This window comes from Fukomys damarensis, unplaced genomic scaffold (genome assembly GCF_012274545.1).
Source record: "Fukomys damarensis isolate Sample0158 unplaced genomic scaffold, DMR_v1.0_HiC HiC_scaffold_3, whole genome shotgun sequence".
NCBI lineage: Eukaryota > Metazoa > Chordata > Mammalia > Rodentia > Bathyergidae > Fukomys > Fukomys damarensis.
In genome coordinates this window covers 47,219,139-47,235,176 of record NW_022900915.1, presented here as the reverse complement: position 1 = coordinate 47,235,176, position 16,038 = coordinate 47,219,139, and the positions used below count along the sequence as shown (strand labels likewise).

Sequence of the window (16,038 nt, the reverse complement as noted above, 5' to 3'; positions counted from 1 at the left end):
TCCCCTTACAGGAGCTAGGAACCTTGCTGGCAAATTCTGAACTTGCTTTTGTTTGTGTTTGTGTTTTGAAACAGGGCCTCACTATGTAGTTGAGACTGACCTGGAACTCACTATGTAGCCCAGGCTGGTCTCGAACTCACAACAATCCTCCTGCCTCAGCCTCCCGAGTGCTGGGATTACAGGCATGTGCCACCATGTCTGGCCTTAATATGTTTTTGATCACACAGGTGAAACCAATAGATTTGTGGGGAAATGAGAAAATCATGGGGATTTGCCTGATTAGTGGAAATATAGTCTACAATTCAGAAAAAATTAGCATTTTCTATTTCCAAGCTATATCTGGTTCTCTATCATTCTTGTTTTGTTGTTTTGGGAACATTTTAAATTGCTCTACTGGAGTGTTTGCAAGCAGGATAGAGTAGGAGTATGGAGGTGTACAGCTGCCTTCTGCCTCTGCCTCTAAGCCAGCTCACTGCTGCAGAGAGACTTCTGTGATGCCTGCACCAGTATGGTTTCCCTTGTACTGTCCCAGTGCCCCCTTGCCACCACAAATTACTGTCAGTTCCAACACCATTGTGTCACTCTCTCCCTGCCCTCTGCCTGCCAGGGTTTGGAAGTTGGGCTCAAGTTGAAGTTTTCTGCCTTCGTATTGCCTTGCTTTGGTTCATAGCAGCTATTTAACAACTGCTTAATCAATATCTGGACTCTCAGGTGGTTACTATCTAGAGTCACAGGTAAGTGATATTTGTTTAACTTGTCTACAAACTCTGTCAAATTTTCCCCCAAATTTTTGCCCAACAATTTAAAGTTGCATAAGAGTTAACTTTTCTCAAACCGTTTGTCTTTGTCAATTTTTAAAACACAGAGTAACACATTTTGTGTCCTGTTTTGCTGTGTTTTACTTAATGTTCTGTGTGATTTCTTCATGTATGCTACATGCACCGTGTATGCAAGTTGTTTATTATTTTCTTTTTTCTCTAGGATACATCGTTATTGGGGGTATTTTGCCACTCACTTTTACAGTGTGTGGTTTTTCAGTCTTCATCTTTTCTGGGACCTAAAAACTTGTCTGGTGGCAGAGGATAGGCAGTAATAAGTAGACTTATAAAGATTTTGCTCTTAAAGAATTCATTTTGGTTCCTATGATTTTATCCTCCCATTACCAAGAACACCTCATACACATTAGGTGAGACAATCTCTACTAACATCCATGGTGTGATTAACTGCAAAAGAAGGAGGTTAACACCCTGCTCAAGGACAACCCAGCCTCCACTCACCTTGAGGTGAAGAAGGAGGAGACACCTGTGTAAGAGGCCAGTGATGAACAGTTGGGCTGGCTCTAGTGGGGAAGCTTCTCTTCAGAGCCTGGCCTTCATGGAGAGCGAGGTGGGAGTGATCAGAACCCAGGCAGGAGAGAGAGTGATGAGTAGGGGACTCCTGAGGGTGCCTGGCTCGGCTCCTCTGAGACTTGAGCTACTGCAGGGAGACCATTAACTCAGGGCCTCCTCTGTGGAGATGAACACGACAGGGATTTCCCTCTTCTTATTTGTTTGTCTTTAGAACCACCTTGCCTGCAAGAGATGATGACAAGACCCTGAAACAATAAACTTACCATACAGATGGATGGATATGGAGTCTGTGGCCACATCATGATGTTCCCATAGCTCTATGAGAAATTGTGAACATGACAGAGTGATGCCACCTCAGGGGAATTTTTCCTGAAAACTTTGCAGTTAATTACATCTGAGGCAGTACACTTTATGTGGAAACCCAACAGTACTGTGGGAAATGGAGGAGCTCTTTAGCTGGTTAGATGTTTATTTTTCTTACAGGAGACATCTTCATGGCATGTTATGAAACTCTGAATGTGTCAATGCCATTTTATTGAACTGTTCTTCCTTCACCTTGTGAACCTGTTGCCCACAGCTGGTGTCAGTCTCACCCCATAAATCTGGGTGTTTGTGTCCTGAACACGGGATTGAGCAGAGCACACAGCAGTAGTAAGGACACAGGACTTTGTTAAAGGAGGATACAGTGCTCAGGTAGGGAGTGGGCTGATGAGACAACTCAAGAGTGGGATTGACTGGAGAGGCCCTGTCTGCTTAGGTTTTGAGATTTTCATTGGGAACTTTCCTGTGTCTAGTGGTGGGATTGAGGGGACTTTTTTCTATTGGGAATCTCCATCCTCACAGTGGGAGGAGCACTTTTGTCTTTATATGGGCTGTGTTGGAAGCAGTGTAGGAGGCTAAGGCTGCTGGAGGGGGAGTGTGGAATCCACAATGCTAACGATGTCATAATCACCATGTGGTCACCTTGGGTTCCACAAACCACATAGAGCACATGTTTGGAAGATCATGGCAGAGGTCAGGAAGGAAAATGGATGAAGATTGAGATCATACTCTTAAGTGAAATAAGTCACACATGTGTAAATACTGAATACTTTCTCTGGTATGAAAAACTGAAAGTGAAATAAGATCCACATTGTATAATTGACAATGTGAAATAGGGAGAAAAGGGCTAATGGTGTAGGGGAAGTGGGAAGGGTAGGGGAAAGGAAATAAGGGAAAAGAAAAAAGCATTAGAAAATGAAACGAAATGGAAAAAAGTTTTTATAAATAGGGAAGGGAGGAGGGGGTAAAGGGAGGGCAGGGATAAGGGGAAAAAAATGAGAACTAAGACCTGTTATGTAAGGGTACAAGATCCCAATGATGAAAGTAACTGTACTTTAGACCTAAAATGTACCAATAAAATGAACAACAACAACAACAACAAAGAAATGTGATAAGGGCAGGAGGGGATTTCTTAGGCTCAAGTCCAGATGTGAAGGAAATATTGTTTTCATGTCAGGAGGCATCCTGTTTATCATGAACCTAACTGTAATTTGTTTCTCACACTGTCCTGTCTCAAGACCACTGCTTTGAGCACGACTTCCACTCTTACTATTTGTTACCCCTCAGAAAATTTGGAGGAGTTTAATCTGCCTGACATCGTTTTGAAGACCTTGTTGACCACAAGTTTTTTTCCACACCATCGGGATGGATAAAGAGCTGGTGCTTTTTAGGAAAAGAAGAGCAAGAGAAACGGAAAGCTCGTGCAACAGAGGAAATTATACAGAGCAGAGCAGAAGTCAATGCAATGGACACTAAGAGAATGATACAAAAAATCAATGAATTGAATAGTTGGTTTTTTGAAAGAATAAATAAAATCATAAACCCTTAGCCCACCTTATCAAAAAAGGAAAGAAAAGGATCAAATTTATGCAATTAGGAGTGAAAATGATGAACAGCAGAACTCCAGAGGATCATCAATACTTACTTCAAGAACCTGTACTCTAATAAAATGGAGAACACAGAAGAAATGGACAGATTTCTAGTTATATATGATTTACCAAAGTTGAATGATGAAGATATAAAAATTCTAAACACCCCAATTATAATAAGTGAAATTGAAAACATAATTAAAAATTTACCAAAAAAGAAAAGCCCAGGTCCAGATGACTTTACTGCTGAATTCTACAAGACATTTAGAAAAGAACTAGTGCCACTACTCTAAACTTTTCAATGAAAATGAAAGGGAAGAAATACTCCCAAACTCATTCCTGGAAGCAAGTACTACTTTAATTCTAAAACCAGAGGAAGACCCAACCAAAAAGAGAAGTACAGGCCCATCTCCCTAATGAACATAGATGCAAAAATTCTCAGTAAGATACTCACAAAACGAATACAGAGGGTCATCAAGAAGATTATACACCATTACCAAGTTGGAATTAACCAAGGGATACAATGATGGTTCAACATACATAAATCAATAAATGTAATACACTATATTAACAGAGTCAAGGAGAAAAACCATATAATCATCTCAATAGAGGCAGAAAAAAATTGATAAAATTCAAAACCCATTCATGATAAAAATAAAACCCTGCAGAAAATTGGAACAGATGGTCTTTATCTCATAGATAAAGGCTATCTGTGAAAATCCAACAAGTAACATCATACTAAAAGGTCAAAAATTGAAAACCTTCACTTCAAAATCAGGAACAAGACAAGGATAGCCACTATCACCACTCCTGCTCAATATAGTTCTGGAAACATTAGCCACAGCAATTACACAAGAGAAAGAAATAAAAGCAATAAAGATAGGACAGGAAGAATTTAAGCTGTCATTGTTTGCTGATGATATGATACTCTACCTTGAAGACTCAAAAATCTATGCCAAAATACTTCTAGACTTAATTGACAGAGTCAGTAAAGTAGCTTGTTACAAGGTAAGTACTCAGAATCAATAGCCTTCTTGTACATAAATAACAGATTCACTGAAAGTGAAATTTGGGAAACAATCCCTTTCACCACAGCATCCAAAAAAAATGAAATATCTTGAAATTAACTATGGAAATAAAAGACATCTACATTGAGAGCTACAACACTCTGAAACAAGAGATTGAACAGGATATAAGAAAATGGAAAAATATCCCTTATTCCTGTTTAGGAATAATCAACATAGTGAATATGGCCAGACTTCCAAAACTGCTATAGACATTCAACACAATCCTTATTGAGATCCTAACAGTATATTTCACAGAACTAGAGAAAACAATCCAAAAATTCATTTGAAATCAGAAGAGACCTAGAATAGCAAAAGCAACTCTAGGGAACAGACATGGCAGGGTGTATCAGAATCCCCAATTTAAAACTATACTACAAAGCCACTGTGATAAAAATAGCATGGTATTGGCAAAGAAAAAGACCTGAATATCAGTGGAACAGATAGCAGGATGCAGATAACAACTCCTGACACACTCAGCTACTTCATCCTTGACAAAGGGAAAAAACAAACACCCTCAATGGAGGAAAAATAGTCTACTTTAATAAATGGTGTTGGAAAAACTGGATTTCAGCTTGTCAAAGATTAGAAGTAGACCTGTATCTTTCACTATGCACTAAGACAAAATCCAAGTGGATTAAAGATATAAATATTAAAATAGAAGCATTAAACTCGCTGGAAGATAAGCTAGGCAGAACTCTTGAAGACATTGGCATAAGAAAAGACTTTATGAACAGTTACTCAACAGCACAGGAACTAGCACAAAGAATAATTGGGATCTCAAATTTTTTTAAAAAAGTGTCTGCACTGTAAGAAAATTCACAAACAGAGCTAAGAGACAGCCCATAGTTTGAGAAAAAAGATTTACCATCTGATCCTCAGACAAAGGACTACTGTCTAGATTATATAAAGAAGTAAAAAATATCAGACCCCCCAAATATAAAGATCTAATTCAAAAATGGGCATCTTAAATGAGCAGACATTTCTCAGACAATGAAGTAAAAGCAGCAAATAATCACATGAAAAAAATGTTCAAAACCACTAGTCATTCAAGAGATGTAGATGAAAACAACACTGAGATTCCACCTCAGCCCAGTTAGAAAGGCTGCTATCAATAAATCAACCAATAACAAATGCTGGCAGGGTTGTGGGGAGATAGGAACCCTTCTTCACTATTGGTGGGAGTGCAGACTGGTGAAACCACAATGGGAATCATTATGGAGATACCTCAAATAGGATTAGAAGTCCCCATATCTTCCCAAAAGAATTAAAAGAATAATACCACAATGATATATGTTCAACTGTATTTATAGCAGCACAGTTTGTAATGCTAAAATTTGGAAAGAGCACCATTACCCATCAACTGGAGACTGGATAAAGAAGATTTTTTTTTAATAAAATGGAGTACTACTCGGCCATAAAGAATGAGAAATTAGAGATATTTCTAGCTAAGTGGATGCACCTTAAGGCCATATTCTTAAGTGAAATTATGAAGTCACACATGAGTAAATACGAAATATTTTATCTGTTGTGAAAAAACTAAAAGTTTAAATAAAGTTCAAAATGTATAATTCATATTTTGTAATAGGATGAAAAGATCTAAAAGATTAGAGGAAGTAGGAGGGGTAGCAGAAAGGTAAAAAGGGAAGAGAAATAATATGTGAAAAAGGAAAACATGGAAACAAAGTCTTTATAAACAGGGACGGATGGAGGGGTTGAAGGGAGCGCTGGGGAATGGTGGAAATAAGAACCGAAATAAGTCATGTAAAGTTACAAGATCCCAGTGAGGAATGTAAATGTATTGTACACCCAAATATACCAATAAATTTAGTGATGATAATAAAATTTGGTGTAAGCTGAGTTCAGGGAGCAAGTTTTCAACAAATGTCTGTACATGAGGCTCAGTACAGATCTGTGATATCTTCACCAACCTCCTCTTTTCTGTTTCCAGATGAAAGACTCCTGGTACTTTAAAAAGCTCTCCACTCAGATGGCCAACTGGGATAATTGGTTTCATTATTGCCCATTCTAAATAATTATTTTGAAATTGTCCTTTATAGGGAATTAAATTTCCATTCAAAAGAAAGATTCCATGTAGCACTTGGCATTAAAATTTTGATGAAATTGTTCTGAAATTTGTCATTGTTTCAACTGGTGAATTGACTTGTGCCCCCGTCAGTGATTCCTGCCTGGATTTAGATCAACACTAGATACCTACAACTGGGTGGGTTGGAGCCACCAGCCCTGTTCATGTGTCGAGATGCTCACTAGGAGGTTGCAGTGCCATCATAAAAAGTGCTTTGTAACATAGGCAGACATGTGCAAGGGCGATTGGGGGATTGTTGGGCTGGCATCATGGCTTGGATTTAGCTGAGGGCTTGACAGTCTGTGCCTCTTTTGCTCTTAAGTTAGGAGCTATGTGGCTTGGCTTGGTGTGTTCCTCCAGACACAGATCTTTATTCATTTGCTGGCTTTGGGGAGCACTGGGTCCTTCGTGTTGGAAATGGGTTTTCTGGATAGAAGATCTGAGATATTCCATCTTCCTTGTGTTTGATTTATGCTACTGCCTGCTCTGCACTAATCTTGGATCTGTGCAGATAATTTATGATTTCCTTTGGACTGTATTTATCCAGAAAAATGTTGATTCTGATTTTTTGTTGTGCTATCTCTGTAACCTCATCTAGTGTCATTGCCTTTCTTGTGTTTCTGTGTTGCTGCTGTTTTTCATGGGTCTATTGAGGGTCTGTAGCATGAATGAGCTTTTGCCTGTGGAATTTGGTCCTATAGCTTTCTTCTCCCAGGTATTGGCCAAATTGGTAATCAGTGCAAGATTTATGTGCTAAATCTAGTAAAGTTCCTAGAGAATATGGAGACCACAGACAGTATTAAAGCAACTCACTGCTAAGATGCCTCTTAGTTTGCTGGGTCACATTTAAGGAGGGTTAAACAAACTAAGTTTGGTCTGGTATCGTTGTGAATTGCTGTGTCCAGAATGGTTCTTTGAATTAAAACTCTCCAGGTGATTCCTGAGAGTTGAAAATAAGTAGGGAGATATCACTACATACAGAGTTTTATAAAATTATTTGTATGGCCCCAGTTTCTAAATAACCTAGGCTAATCGAACCCAACATAGAAAGAGCCCTGTTCCCCACAGCACTTTTCCAAGATGTATCCATGCCTGACTGGTGTCCAGTGTGGGGCTTTGCAGCATGGATGAGGGGCCACCATAACTGTGTCCTGAGCAGATAGTTTCCTGTTCTCTTCCAGCAGCTTTTCATCCCCAACCAAGGCAGAGGACTCTTTGGCTCCACCCCTATCACCATCTGTCCCATCCATTCCACCAGCATCTAGATCAGGAAACAATCTAACACCTCACTTTAGTCAGGGGAATCTGAGTCTGTTCCCTTGATGCGATGTGAAGATGGGGACGCAGGAGTTCTCAGAGCGTGTGTGCTTTGCTCAGTGACAGCCATGCCTCAGTGTAAACAAAGATTTCACAGTGTTTCTCACCAGTTTAGTATCCTCACTGATGTAGGAGTGAATTCAATAAGTTGAGCAAAGCTTCTGTCTGACTTTGAGGGATAAGACTGCAATGTTTTCTCATTGTTGCACTACAGATGAAAAAGATCATGTTATTCAAAATGCTGTGGAAGTGTATCAGTAACACAAGCAGTGACACTCCAGACCACTACGTTCAGAGGCCATGGGGGACACAGTGTGTCATAGAGACCCTAAATATACCCTGAATTTTCTGTCTATGAGGGGAGAATGCAGAATGTAACCTGTATTTCAGAAGGCATAGGAATGTGTGATTTATGGCAGGTGAAAGGAGATAACACGAGAAATACGGAGAATCCTGCTGTAATTTTAAATCTCTTCTCTGAGACCTTCTGAAAGTTCAGTGGATCCTTCACTAGTGAGCTCATTTCATTTGCAAGGGCTGGTTGTAACTCAAGTTGATCAGCTGAAGGTTCAAGCTCCTCTACACAGCCTTCAACATCTCTTCTGTATCCAGGCATATATCAGTATCTTTTGAGAGGCATTGACCCACGATTTCTCTGTGGGAGACCAGATGAAAAATATGAGACCTCCTTCTGAACACTGAGAAGAAAGCGGGAGTGGAAGCATGGGAACACACTGCAGGGAACAGTAAAAGTGCCTGAGGTTTAGTTGTTTACCCAGAGAACTATCAGGTAAGGAGGGAGAGAGAGGAATTCTGTAAAATCCTAATTGCTCAAACTGTGTCTGAGTGAATAAAGCTAATATGGAAAAGTCACTTGGAGTGCTATGTCAAGGGGAGATATGAACCCTCTGGCCCTTCAGATTTCAACTTGTTTCTGGCTCTTTATTTTTTATCCTCCTCACCCTTTGGTCAGGTTTGAGCTCCTAGTCTGGTCCTACATTTCTCAAGTAATACCAGACAGGAAAGGATGGTGTAATGTTCCTTTCAGAACTCTTTCAGGGTTAAATCTTTATTTGAGACCATCTGGAAGGACAAGCGGCTGGCATTCAGGTCTAACACATATCTTTCTTAATAAGGTAAAATTAAAGTTCCAGTTGTAACCCAGATGGTTCATATGTCAGGCCAGTCATAAATGGAGGGTCCACTTCAGGAATGCTGACCCAAGTTTAACAGAAGGGAGAGACTGAGTTATGCACTGTATAAAGTGGTCTTCTCCAAATATTAGGAAGAAGTTAGGAAAGCTACATGCAGAAACAGAAACCCCACTTTGAACCTAGGTAAAGGAGATCTTCAAAGAATATAACAACTGGACCCTGGCTGAGGAGTCAAAGAAGGATAAGAGATTGGAGAAAATAGACTCTAATTCTGATGCCAGTTCACGGCATCTCTCAAGGACTCCAAAATCATTCCTTGGAAGGAATCCAATCATTCCATAAGGGTTCCATTGAATACAAGAAATAAAGATACTTAAAATAAGCAATATTGAAGTATCAACCCAGGAATTAAACCAAGGACTATAGCAATAATCAAAAAAGAAATGAAAATACAGTTAAGCAAGACACAAACCCAGTCTTCCAGCTTACCAAAGGCAAATTCTGGGGGAAATGAGGTGGAAAAGTTTGATAATAAAATACCTGGACACCCTGCGTTGACAGCACAAGAAATAAAAAAGAGATGAATGAGGCTCTAGAAAAATTCAAAACAGAAATAATTTACCTGATAACCACAGAGATGGTGAGAAGAATTAAACATGTGATTACAGTCTATAGAAGAGAAACAGATTTTTAAAAATAGGTGATTTCAGGACCATGATGGAAGCCACGAATGCTTAGCATAGGAAAGAAATGAAAATCATGAAATAGATTCAAACTGTTATCCAGGAAATTAAAAACTCTATTGAAAGGATACACAGCAGACAGCCAACCTGAAGACAGAATATCAGATATAGAGACAGGATGGTAGTCAGTGACCATGAAAAAAGAGATCTCTTAAAAATATCAAGGGGCTATAAAAAAATCAATCCAGCAGCTCCTAGATGATGCAAAGAAGAATAATATAAGATTAGTAGGAGGACAAGAAAAAGCAGGAGAAAATACAAATGACATAAAAAATGTTCACAGAATTTACAAACAGAGCAAATGAACTAGACATACAGATAAGTGAGGCATATAGATCTCCAACTAGTCATGATAAAAAAATCTACACCTAGACATACAATAATCAAGATCCCAGAAACCTAACAGAAGAACAAAGCACTACAAGCAGTTAGAGAAAAGAAACAAATCACATGCCAAGGAAAGCCCATCAGAATCACAGCAGACTTTTAACAAAATTCTCAAGTCAAGGAGAGTCTGTAGTGAGGTATTTCAATCCTTAAAAGAAAACAACCTCCAACCTAGACTGATATACCCTGCAAATCTGTCTTTCAAAATTGATGGAGAAATAAGATACTTCCACCATAATGAACACCTGAGAAACTTCATGAATACCAAACCAGCAGTCCAAACAATTTTTTAAAATATTCTATATAAAGACACTGAAGAACACAACTCCATGAGGCACAACAGAACAAATCCAAAATACTTCATCAGGCAAGGCAAGAAATTAAAGGAGAAGGGGTAAAATAAAAAAGCCAACAACAGGAAAAATACTTGATGATAATCAGTTATATATCAATGTTAACATATCACTGTTAACAGCCTTAATTCACCACTCAAAAGAAAGAGATTTGCAGAATGAATTAAGAAGGAAAATCCAACTGTATGCTGTAAACAAGAAATACTCATAATTCAAGATGAAGCTCATAGACTGAAAGTAAAAGGTTAGAAAACAGTTCACTATGTGAAAGAAGCCAGAAAAAGGCATTGGTAGCTATCCTATTTGCAGACAAAGTAAATTTCACACCAAAATTAATTAAGAGGGACAAAGATGTCACTACTTGCTTGTAAAGAGAACAATACAAGAGGCAGAGATGACAAGAATAAATAAATAAGCAACAAATACTACTGCCCCCAACTATACAAAACAAACATTAAGGGACATGAAAAACCTCGTAAGAACTAATACAGTTGTAGTGGGGGCCTCAATACCCCTTTGTTACAAATAGACAGATCATGTAGATTAAAAACCAACAATGAAATACTAGAACTGAACCAAGCTTTTTAACAAATGAACTTAGTAGATGTCTACAGAGTGTTCCACCCCACACAATCAGAATATGCATTCTTTCCAGCTGCACATGGTTCATTCTCCAAAATAGACCACATACTAGCTCATAGAACATGTGTAAGTATGTGCAAAGGAATTAAAGTTTTCCCACATATGTTATCAGAACATAGTGCAATTAAACTGGAGATCAATAGCATAAGAACCCCAGAGCCATACTCTTAAGTGAAATTAATAAGACACACAGGTGTAAACATTGAATCACTTCTCTGGTGTGAAAAACTAAAACTGCAAATCAGGATCAAAATGTATAATTAATATTGTGTAATAGGAAGAAAAGTTCTAAAGAACTGGGGAAGTGGGAAATGTAAGCCAAGGGTAAGAAGGCATAAGAAAAAAATATGAGAAAAGGAAAAGTATGGAAATGAAGTATCCGTAAATAGGGAAGGGTGCAGGGGGTGAAGAGAGGGCAGGGGAATGGGGGAAAACAATAACCAAGTTACATCATGTAAAGGAACAAGATCCCAGTGATGAATGTAACTGTATTGTATAACTAAAAAGTACCAATAAAGTTAATGGAAACACACAGACACACACAGACACACACAGACACACACACACACACACACACACACACTACATTGAGGTAAACCTATGTAATGAGATAAAAGATCTCCACAGTGACAGTAATGCATCAATAAAGAAAGAAATTTAAGATAACACTAGGACATGGAAAGACCACCTATGTGATCTGATTGAGAGACTACTATTGTTAGAATGGCCATGCCACCAAAAGTGATACCAATGACATCCTTCAAAGAACAACAGCAAAAAACACCTTAAAATCCATATAGAAGATTTCCTATGAAGACAGTGAGAAGAGAAAGCAATCTTGAGAAAGAGGAGCAATGCTTGAGGCACCACAGCATCTTATTTCAATGTATCCTACAGTGACTTTGCTTATTTTTCAATTTCTATTTCCTATTAGTACATGTTTACATAATGACTGCATTCCATATGGGGAGTTGGTACCTGAACATCCGACACACAAAATAATTAATTTTTATCACTTTCCCTTTCTGTTCACCAAACAGGGTAGTATTTAACGGATAAAAATAGATGAACTGTGAATGAGCCCCTGTATCTACAGTCATGCGGTCCCTCAACAAAGTAGCTAAAACAAATTGTACAAAACAGCCTCTTTCAACAAAAAGTGCCAAGAAACCGAACATAGCATTTAGAAGAATCAAAGTAGATCACCGTGCCTCATCCTGTTCAAAACTCAACTCCAAATTGAACAAAGACTTTCACATAGGACTTGAAAGTCTGAGAGTGATATGGCAAACACTTCATGATACAGGTACAGGCATTGATTTCCTGGATATAATACCTCGGGATATAGTATCTCTGTGTGTTACAACAGAGATGAGAGAACTGTGGCATGCAAAGTCACCTAAGTGTTGGCCTTGAGAAATGGGAATTCTTCTTCAGAACTCACAGATAATAATTTGGAAAAGCAGAAACAATGTGCCAGTATTCTGTAGTGTATGCATGTGATTGATCAAGAGACAGGCAGAGATCTTCTGGCTTTTAAAATATTCACCCTGCCCTGGGATTGCAGGATCCTCTTCCATGCTGTCTGCACATCCTTGTTTCTCAGGGTGTAGATGAGTGGGTTGAGCAGTGGGGTGATAACACAATAGAAGAAAGACGTGAACTTGGCCTGAGAACTCATGGAAGAAAGCTGCAGGTACAAGTACATTCCTGGCCCAAAGAACAGGGTGACAACCAGCAAGTGGGAACTGCAGGTGCTGAGGGCCTTACGCCTTCCTTCAGCTGAGGGTAACTTCAGTACAGCCCTGGCGATGAAAGTGTAGGAGATGACCACCAGGAGAACAGGCACCATTCCAAATGGGATTGACAACAATGTGAGGGCCAGCTTATTAGCAGAGGTGTCCCCGCAGGCCAGCTTGATGAGCACAGGTAGCTCACAGAAGAAGTGGTCCAGTGTGTGGTGACCACAGAGAGAAACCTGGAGGGTGAGTGTGGCCTGGAGCAGAGCATTGGCCAGGCCACTGGACCAGCATACAGCTGCCATCTGCACACAGACCCAGGGACGCATGATGAGAGTGTAGCGGAGGGGCTGGCAGATGGCCACATAGCGATCAATGGCCATCATGGCCAGCAAGGCGCATTCAGTGCAGCTAGTGCAGCTGAAAATACTGACCTGTGTGATGCAGCCCCAGGCAGCAATGGTCTTTTCTGGTCCCCAGAGGTTAGCCAGCAGCTGGGGCACAATGGTGCAGGTCACACTGAGGTCCAGCAGAGAGAGGTTGTCCAGGAAGAAGTACATGGGTGTCTGGAGTCTGGGGTCCACCAGGGAGAGGAGGATGATGGAGCTGTTCCCCAGCAGGGTGAGGAGGTAGGAGACCAGGACCACTGCAGAGAGGGGCCTCTCCAGCCAGGGAAACTCTGAGAAGCCCAGCAGGATGAAAGTGTTGGGAAAGCTCACATTTCGCCTTTCCATGGCACCTCACACTGAGGCTACAAAGAAAGGGATAGATTTGAGGATAAATATAATTTTTCCCTTTCTTTTTTCCCTCTTTCTTTGTTAGTGTGTATTTGTGAAACATACAAGCAAAGACAGTGGACCATGCACAAGAGACAGCAGAGCAGGACCAGACCCAGACAGAGTCACCTCAGGCCAAGGCCTAGCCCTTCCCACTGCCTCCTAAGGGTGCACCAATCTGCAGGAGGCAGAGCTGCAGGGACAGCACCTCCAGGCTGTGCAGGGTGAGAGCAGAGTCTGCACTAGGATTCTGCTTTACATGCAATGGCCTCTAACATGACAGGTACACCGGGTGCTGGAATGCAATCTGTGAAAATTTCTGAAAGTTTTCTTTGATCCCACACTTAAGACAAATAGAATTAAGGGAAATTATGAAGAAATCTGTGCATGAGCTATATTTTGTAGAAATGCATTGCAGATTTTGAAAATTCTAATGAAGTCATGCCTATATTTTTTGAGTTCTGCATGTTTCTTTGTTTAGACAACATTTTAACATTCAGATTTTTATTCTATTTTTATAATTTTTAAAAAAAAATTAAAAAGAAAAAGCAAAAATTCCTAGTAAAACAAGAGAGCACCAATAAGCCCAGGCTGTCTGTTCAGGGCGGTGCACACAGGGAGCTGAGGGGGAGCCTGGGGGTTGCTACCCAGCAGCTCCAAGGGGTCAGGAGCTGTAAGCCCAGAGTGAGGTGGACCTCGCGCTGTTACATGAGTGCTTTGGGAGGAGGGTGAAATGCACTGCAGGCATTTTCAGTATGAAAGTGCATGGTAACCTAACAAGGTCCGTGTTACATATTTTCCAATGTATTTTCTTAAACACAAATGCACGTGTGCTCACACGTATATCACGTAAAACAGTTTTCTGAAATTTATATGTACATGGTGCAGTGGCAAAATTGAGCTAATTTTAATACACATTACTCACACTGTAGTCTTTTTTGATTTGTAGAATTTCACATGAATCCAAATAGAACTCATGAGCTTCTGAGCTCTCTCTCCATTAGTGTCCTTTGTCCTCCATCTCTCACCCCGTCCTCCACAGCAGCCCACTCTGGTCACCACCATTCTCATCTATACTTCAAAAACACCTACCTGTCTAGACTCCAGATTCAAGTGAGACCCTCCAGCAGACATCTCTGCCCCGTAGAAGCCGGCTATGAGTGACACAGGCTATTTCCCCTCCACGGTTCAGCTGTACTACATTACAAGTAGCAGGGCCTTGCTGAGCTCAGTTCCAGCCAAGGCTAACTCGAGCCCAACTAATACTTCCCCTCCGGACGAACCGTTTGTTCTCTTCAGTAGAGATATGCTGGTGCCCTGCCTGCAACACCCAGTGGCAGTGAGTGTCCCAGGCCTGCCCACCCCTCCTTCCCACTCCTGTATGAACACACACTGCACGTCCTCGGTGCCCTCTGTCCGTGCTGCCCAGAGCAGCTTAGCTCAGCCCGAGACCCCACTTCCCTCAGGTCTCTGTCCCTGTGTCCTTTCCTCCCCCTCTCCTATCTCACGAATGTTCTTCTGTCTCCTAGGAGCCCGAGACCCACAGCGGGTGTTTTCAGTAACTCCGTTTGTAAGACCATGAGTGGTTGTCGCTCCCTCCGCGTTGGCAGAATGTCCAACGGAGAAAAGACAAAGAACAAACGTGGGCAGGGTGGTGGGGGAGCCCAGGCACACGTTGGCGGGGTGCACATCAGTGCAGCCCCTGAGGAAAACAACATGAATTAAACTGCAATGACCTACGTGGGCTCAGTCACTCCCACACTGGAGAACAGGACCACGGACACGAGGGCAGTGCGCTGAAGAATTACCTGCGGTCCTTTGCAGCTTGACTAAGAGAGTCAGGTGGAGAACTGACCCGAGTGTGTGTCAGTAGAATGGATGAAGACACTGTGGTCGGTTCAGGCATGAGAGCACGCAGGTGTGAAGAGGAAACTCTGTCAGTCATGTCAGGGGATGAACTGAGAGTCACTATGTTCAGGTGAAAAAGCAGCACCGAAAGACAAATTTTTTTTGAACAGAAGGTTCTCTGTGCAAAGACACACTTGTACAAATTTGGGTTGCTTGAGTCACACATGTTTGGGAATAGTACAAAACTACTCTTTACGGGGCCAGGGATTTGGCTCAAGGGTTTGGCCACCTGCCTTGAAGTGCAAAGGCCCGAGTTTGATTCCTGGCACCCAAACAAACATACAAAGAAACAAAAACTACCCTTTATGAAATTCAGGGTGGGAAATTTGACTGGATCCCCTCCTTGCCCAATGTCCGGTTTGACACTGGGTGACCCCACTTCCTGAGGTGGCCTAACCCATCCCACTCCTCCCTCAAATCTGCAGAGAGATCCTGAGAAACTGTGGTCCTCATCTCAGCCAGGAGGTGCCCTGCAGACCCGTATTTCATAGCCGGACCCCGCTGATGTGAACGTCTTGTCCTGTCTGAGCTTCCTGTCCCCTCCTGGCTACTGCCCCCCTGACCCCTGTGGGGAGCACTCCCTTCAGCCTGGCCCTGGGAACTGGCTCCC

At 41.2% G+C, this 16,038-nt stretch overlaps 1 protein-coding gene across 1 annotated transcript; it reads right to left on the bottom strand.

Annotated features, from left to right (window-relative positions):
- Positions 1-12,512: 12,512 nt before the first annotated feature.
- LOC104858622 (olfactory receptor 15) lies at positions 12,513-13,484 on the bottom strand (the record flags this gene model as incomplete). The annotated part of the gene is made up of 1 exon (XM_010618891.2): positions 12,513-13,484. A coding segment is annotated over one exon (972 nt), but the record flags the coding sequence as incomplete, so codon positions are not given.
- Between the last annotated feature and the right edge of the window lie 2,554 nt (positions 13,485-16,038).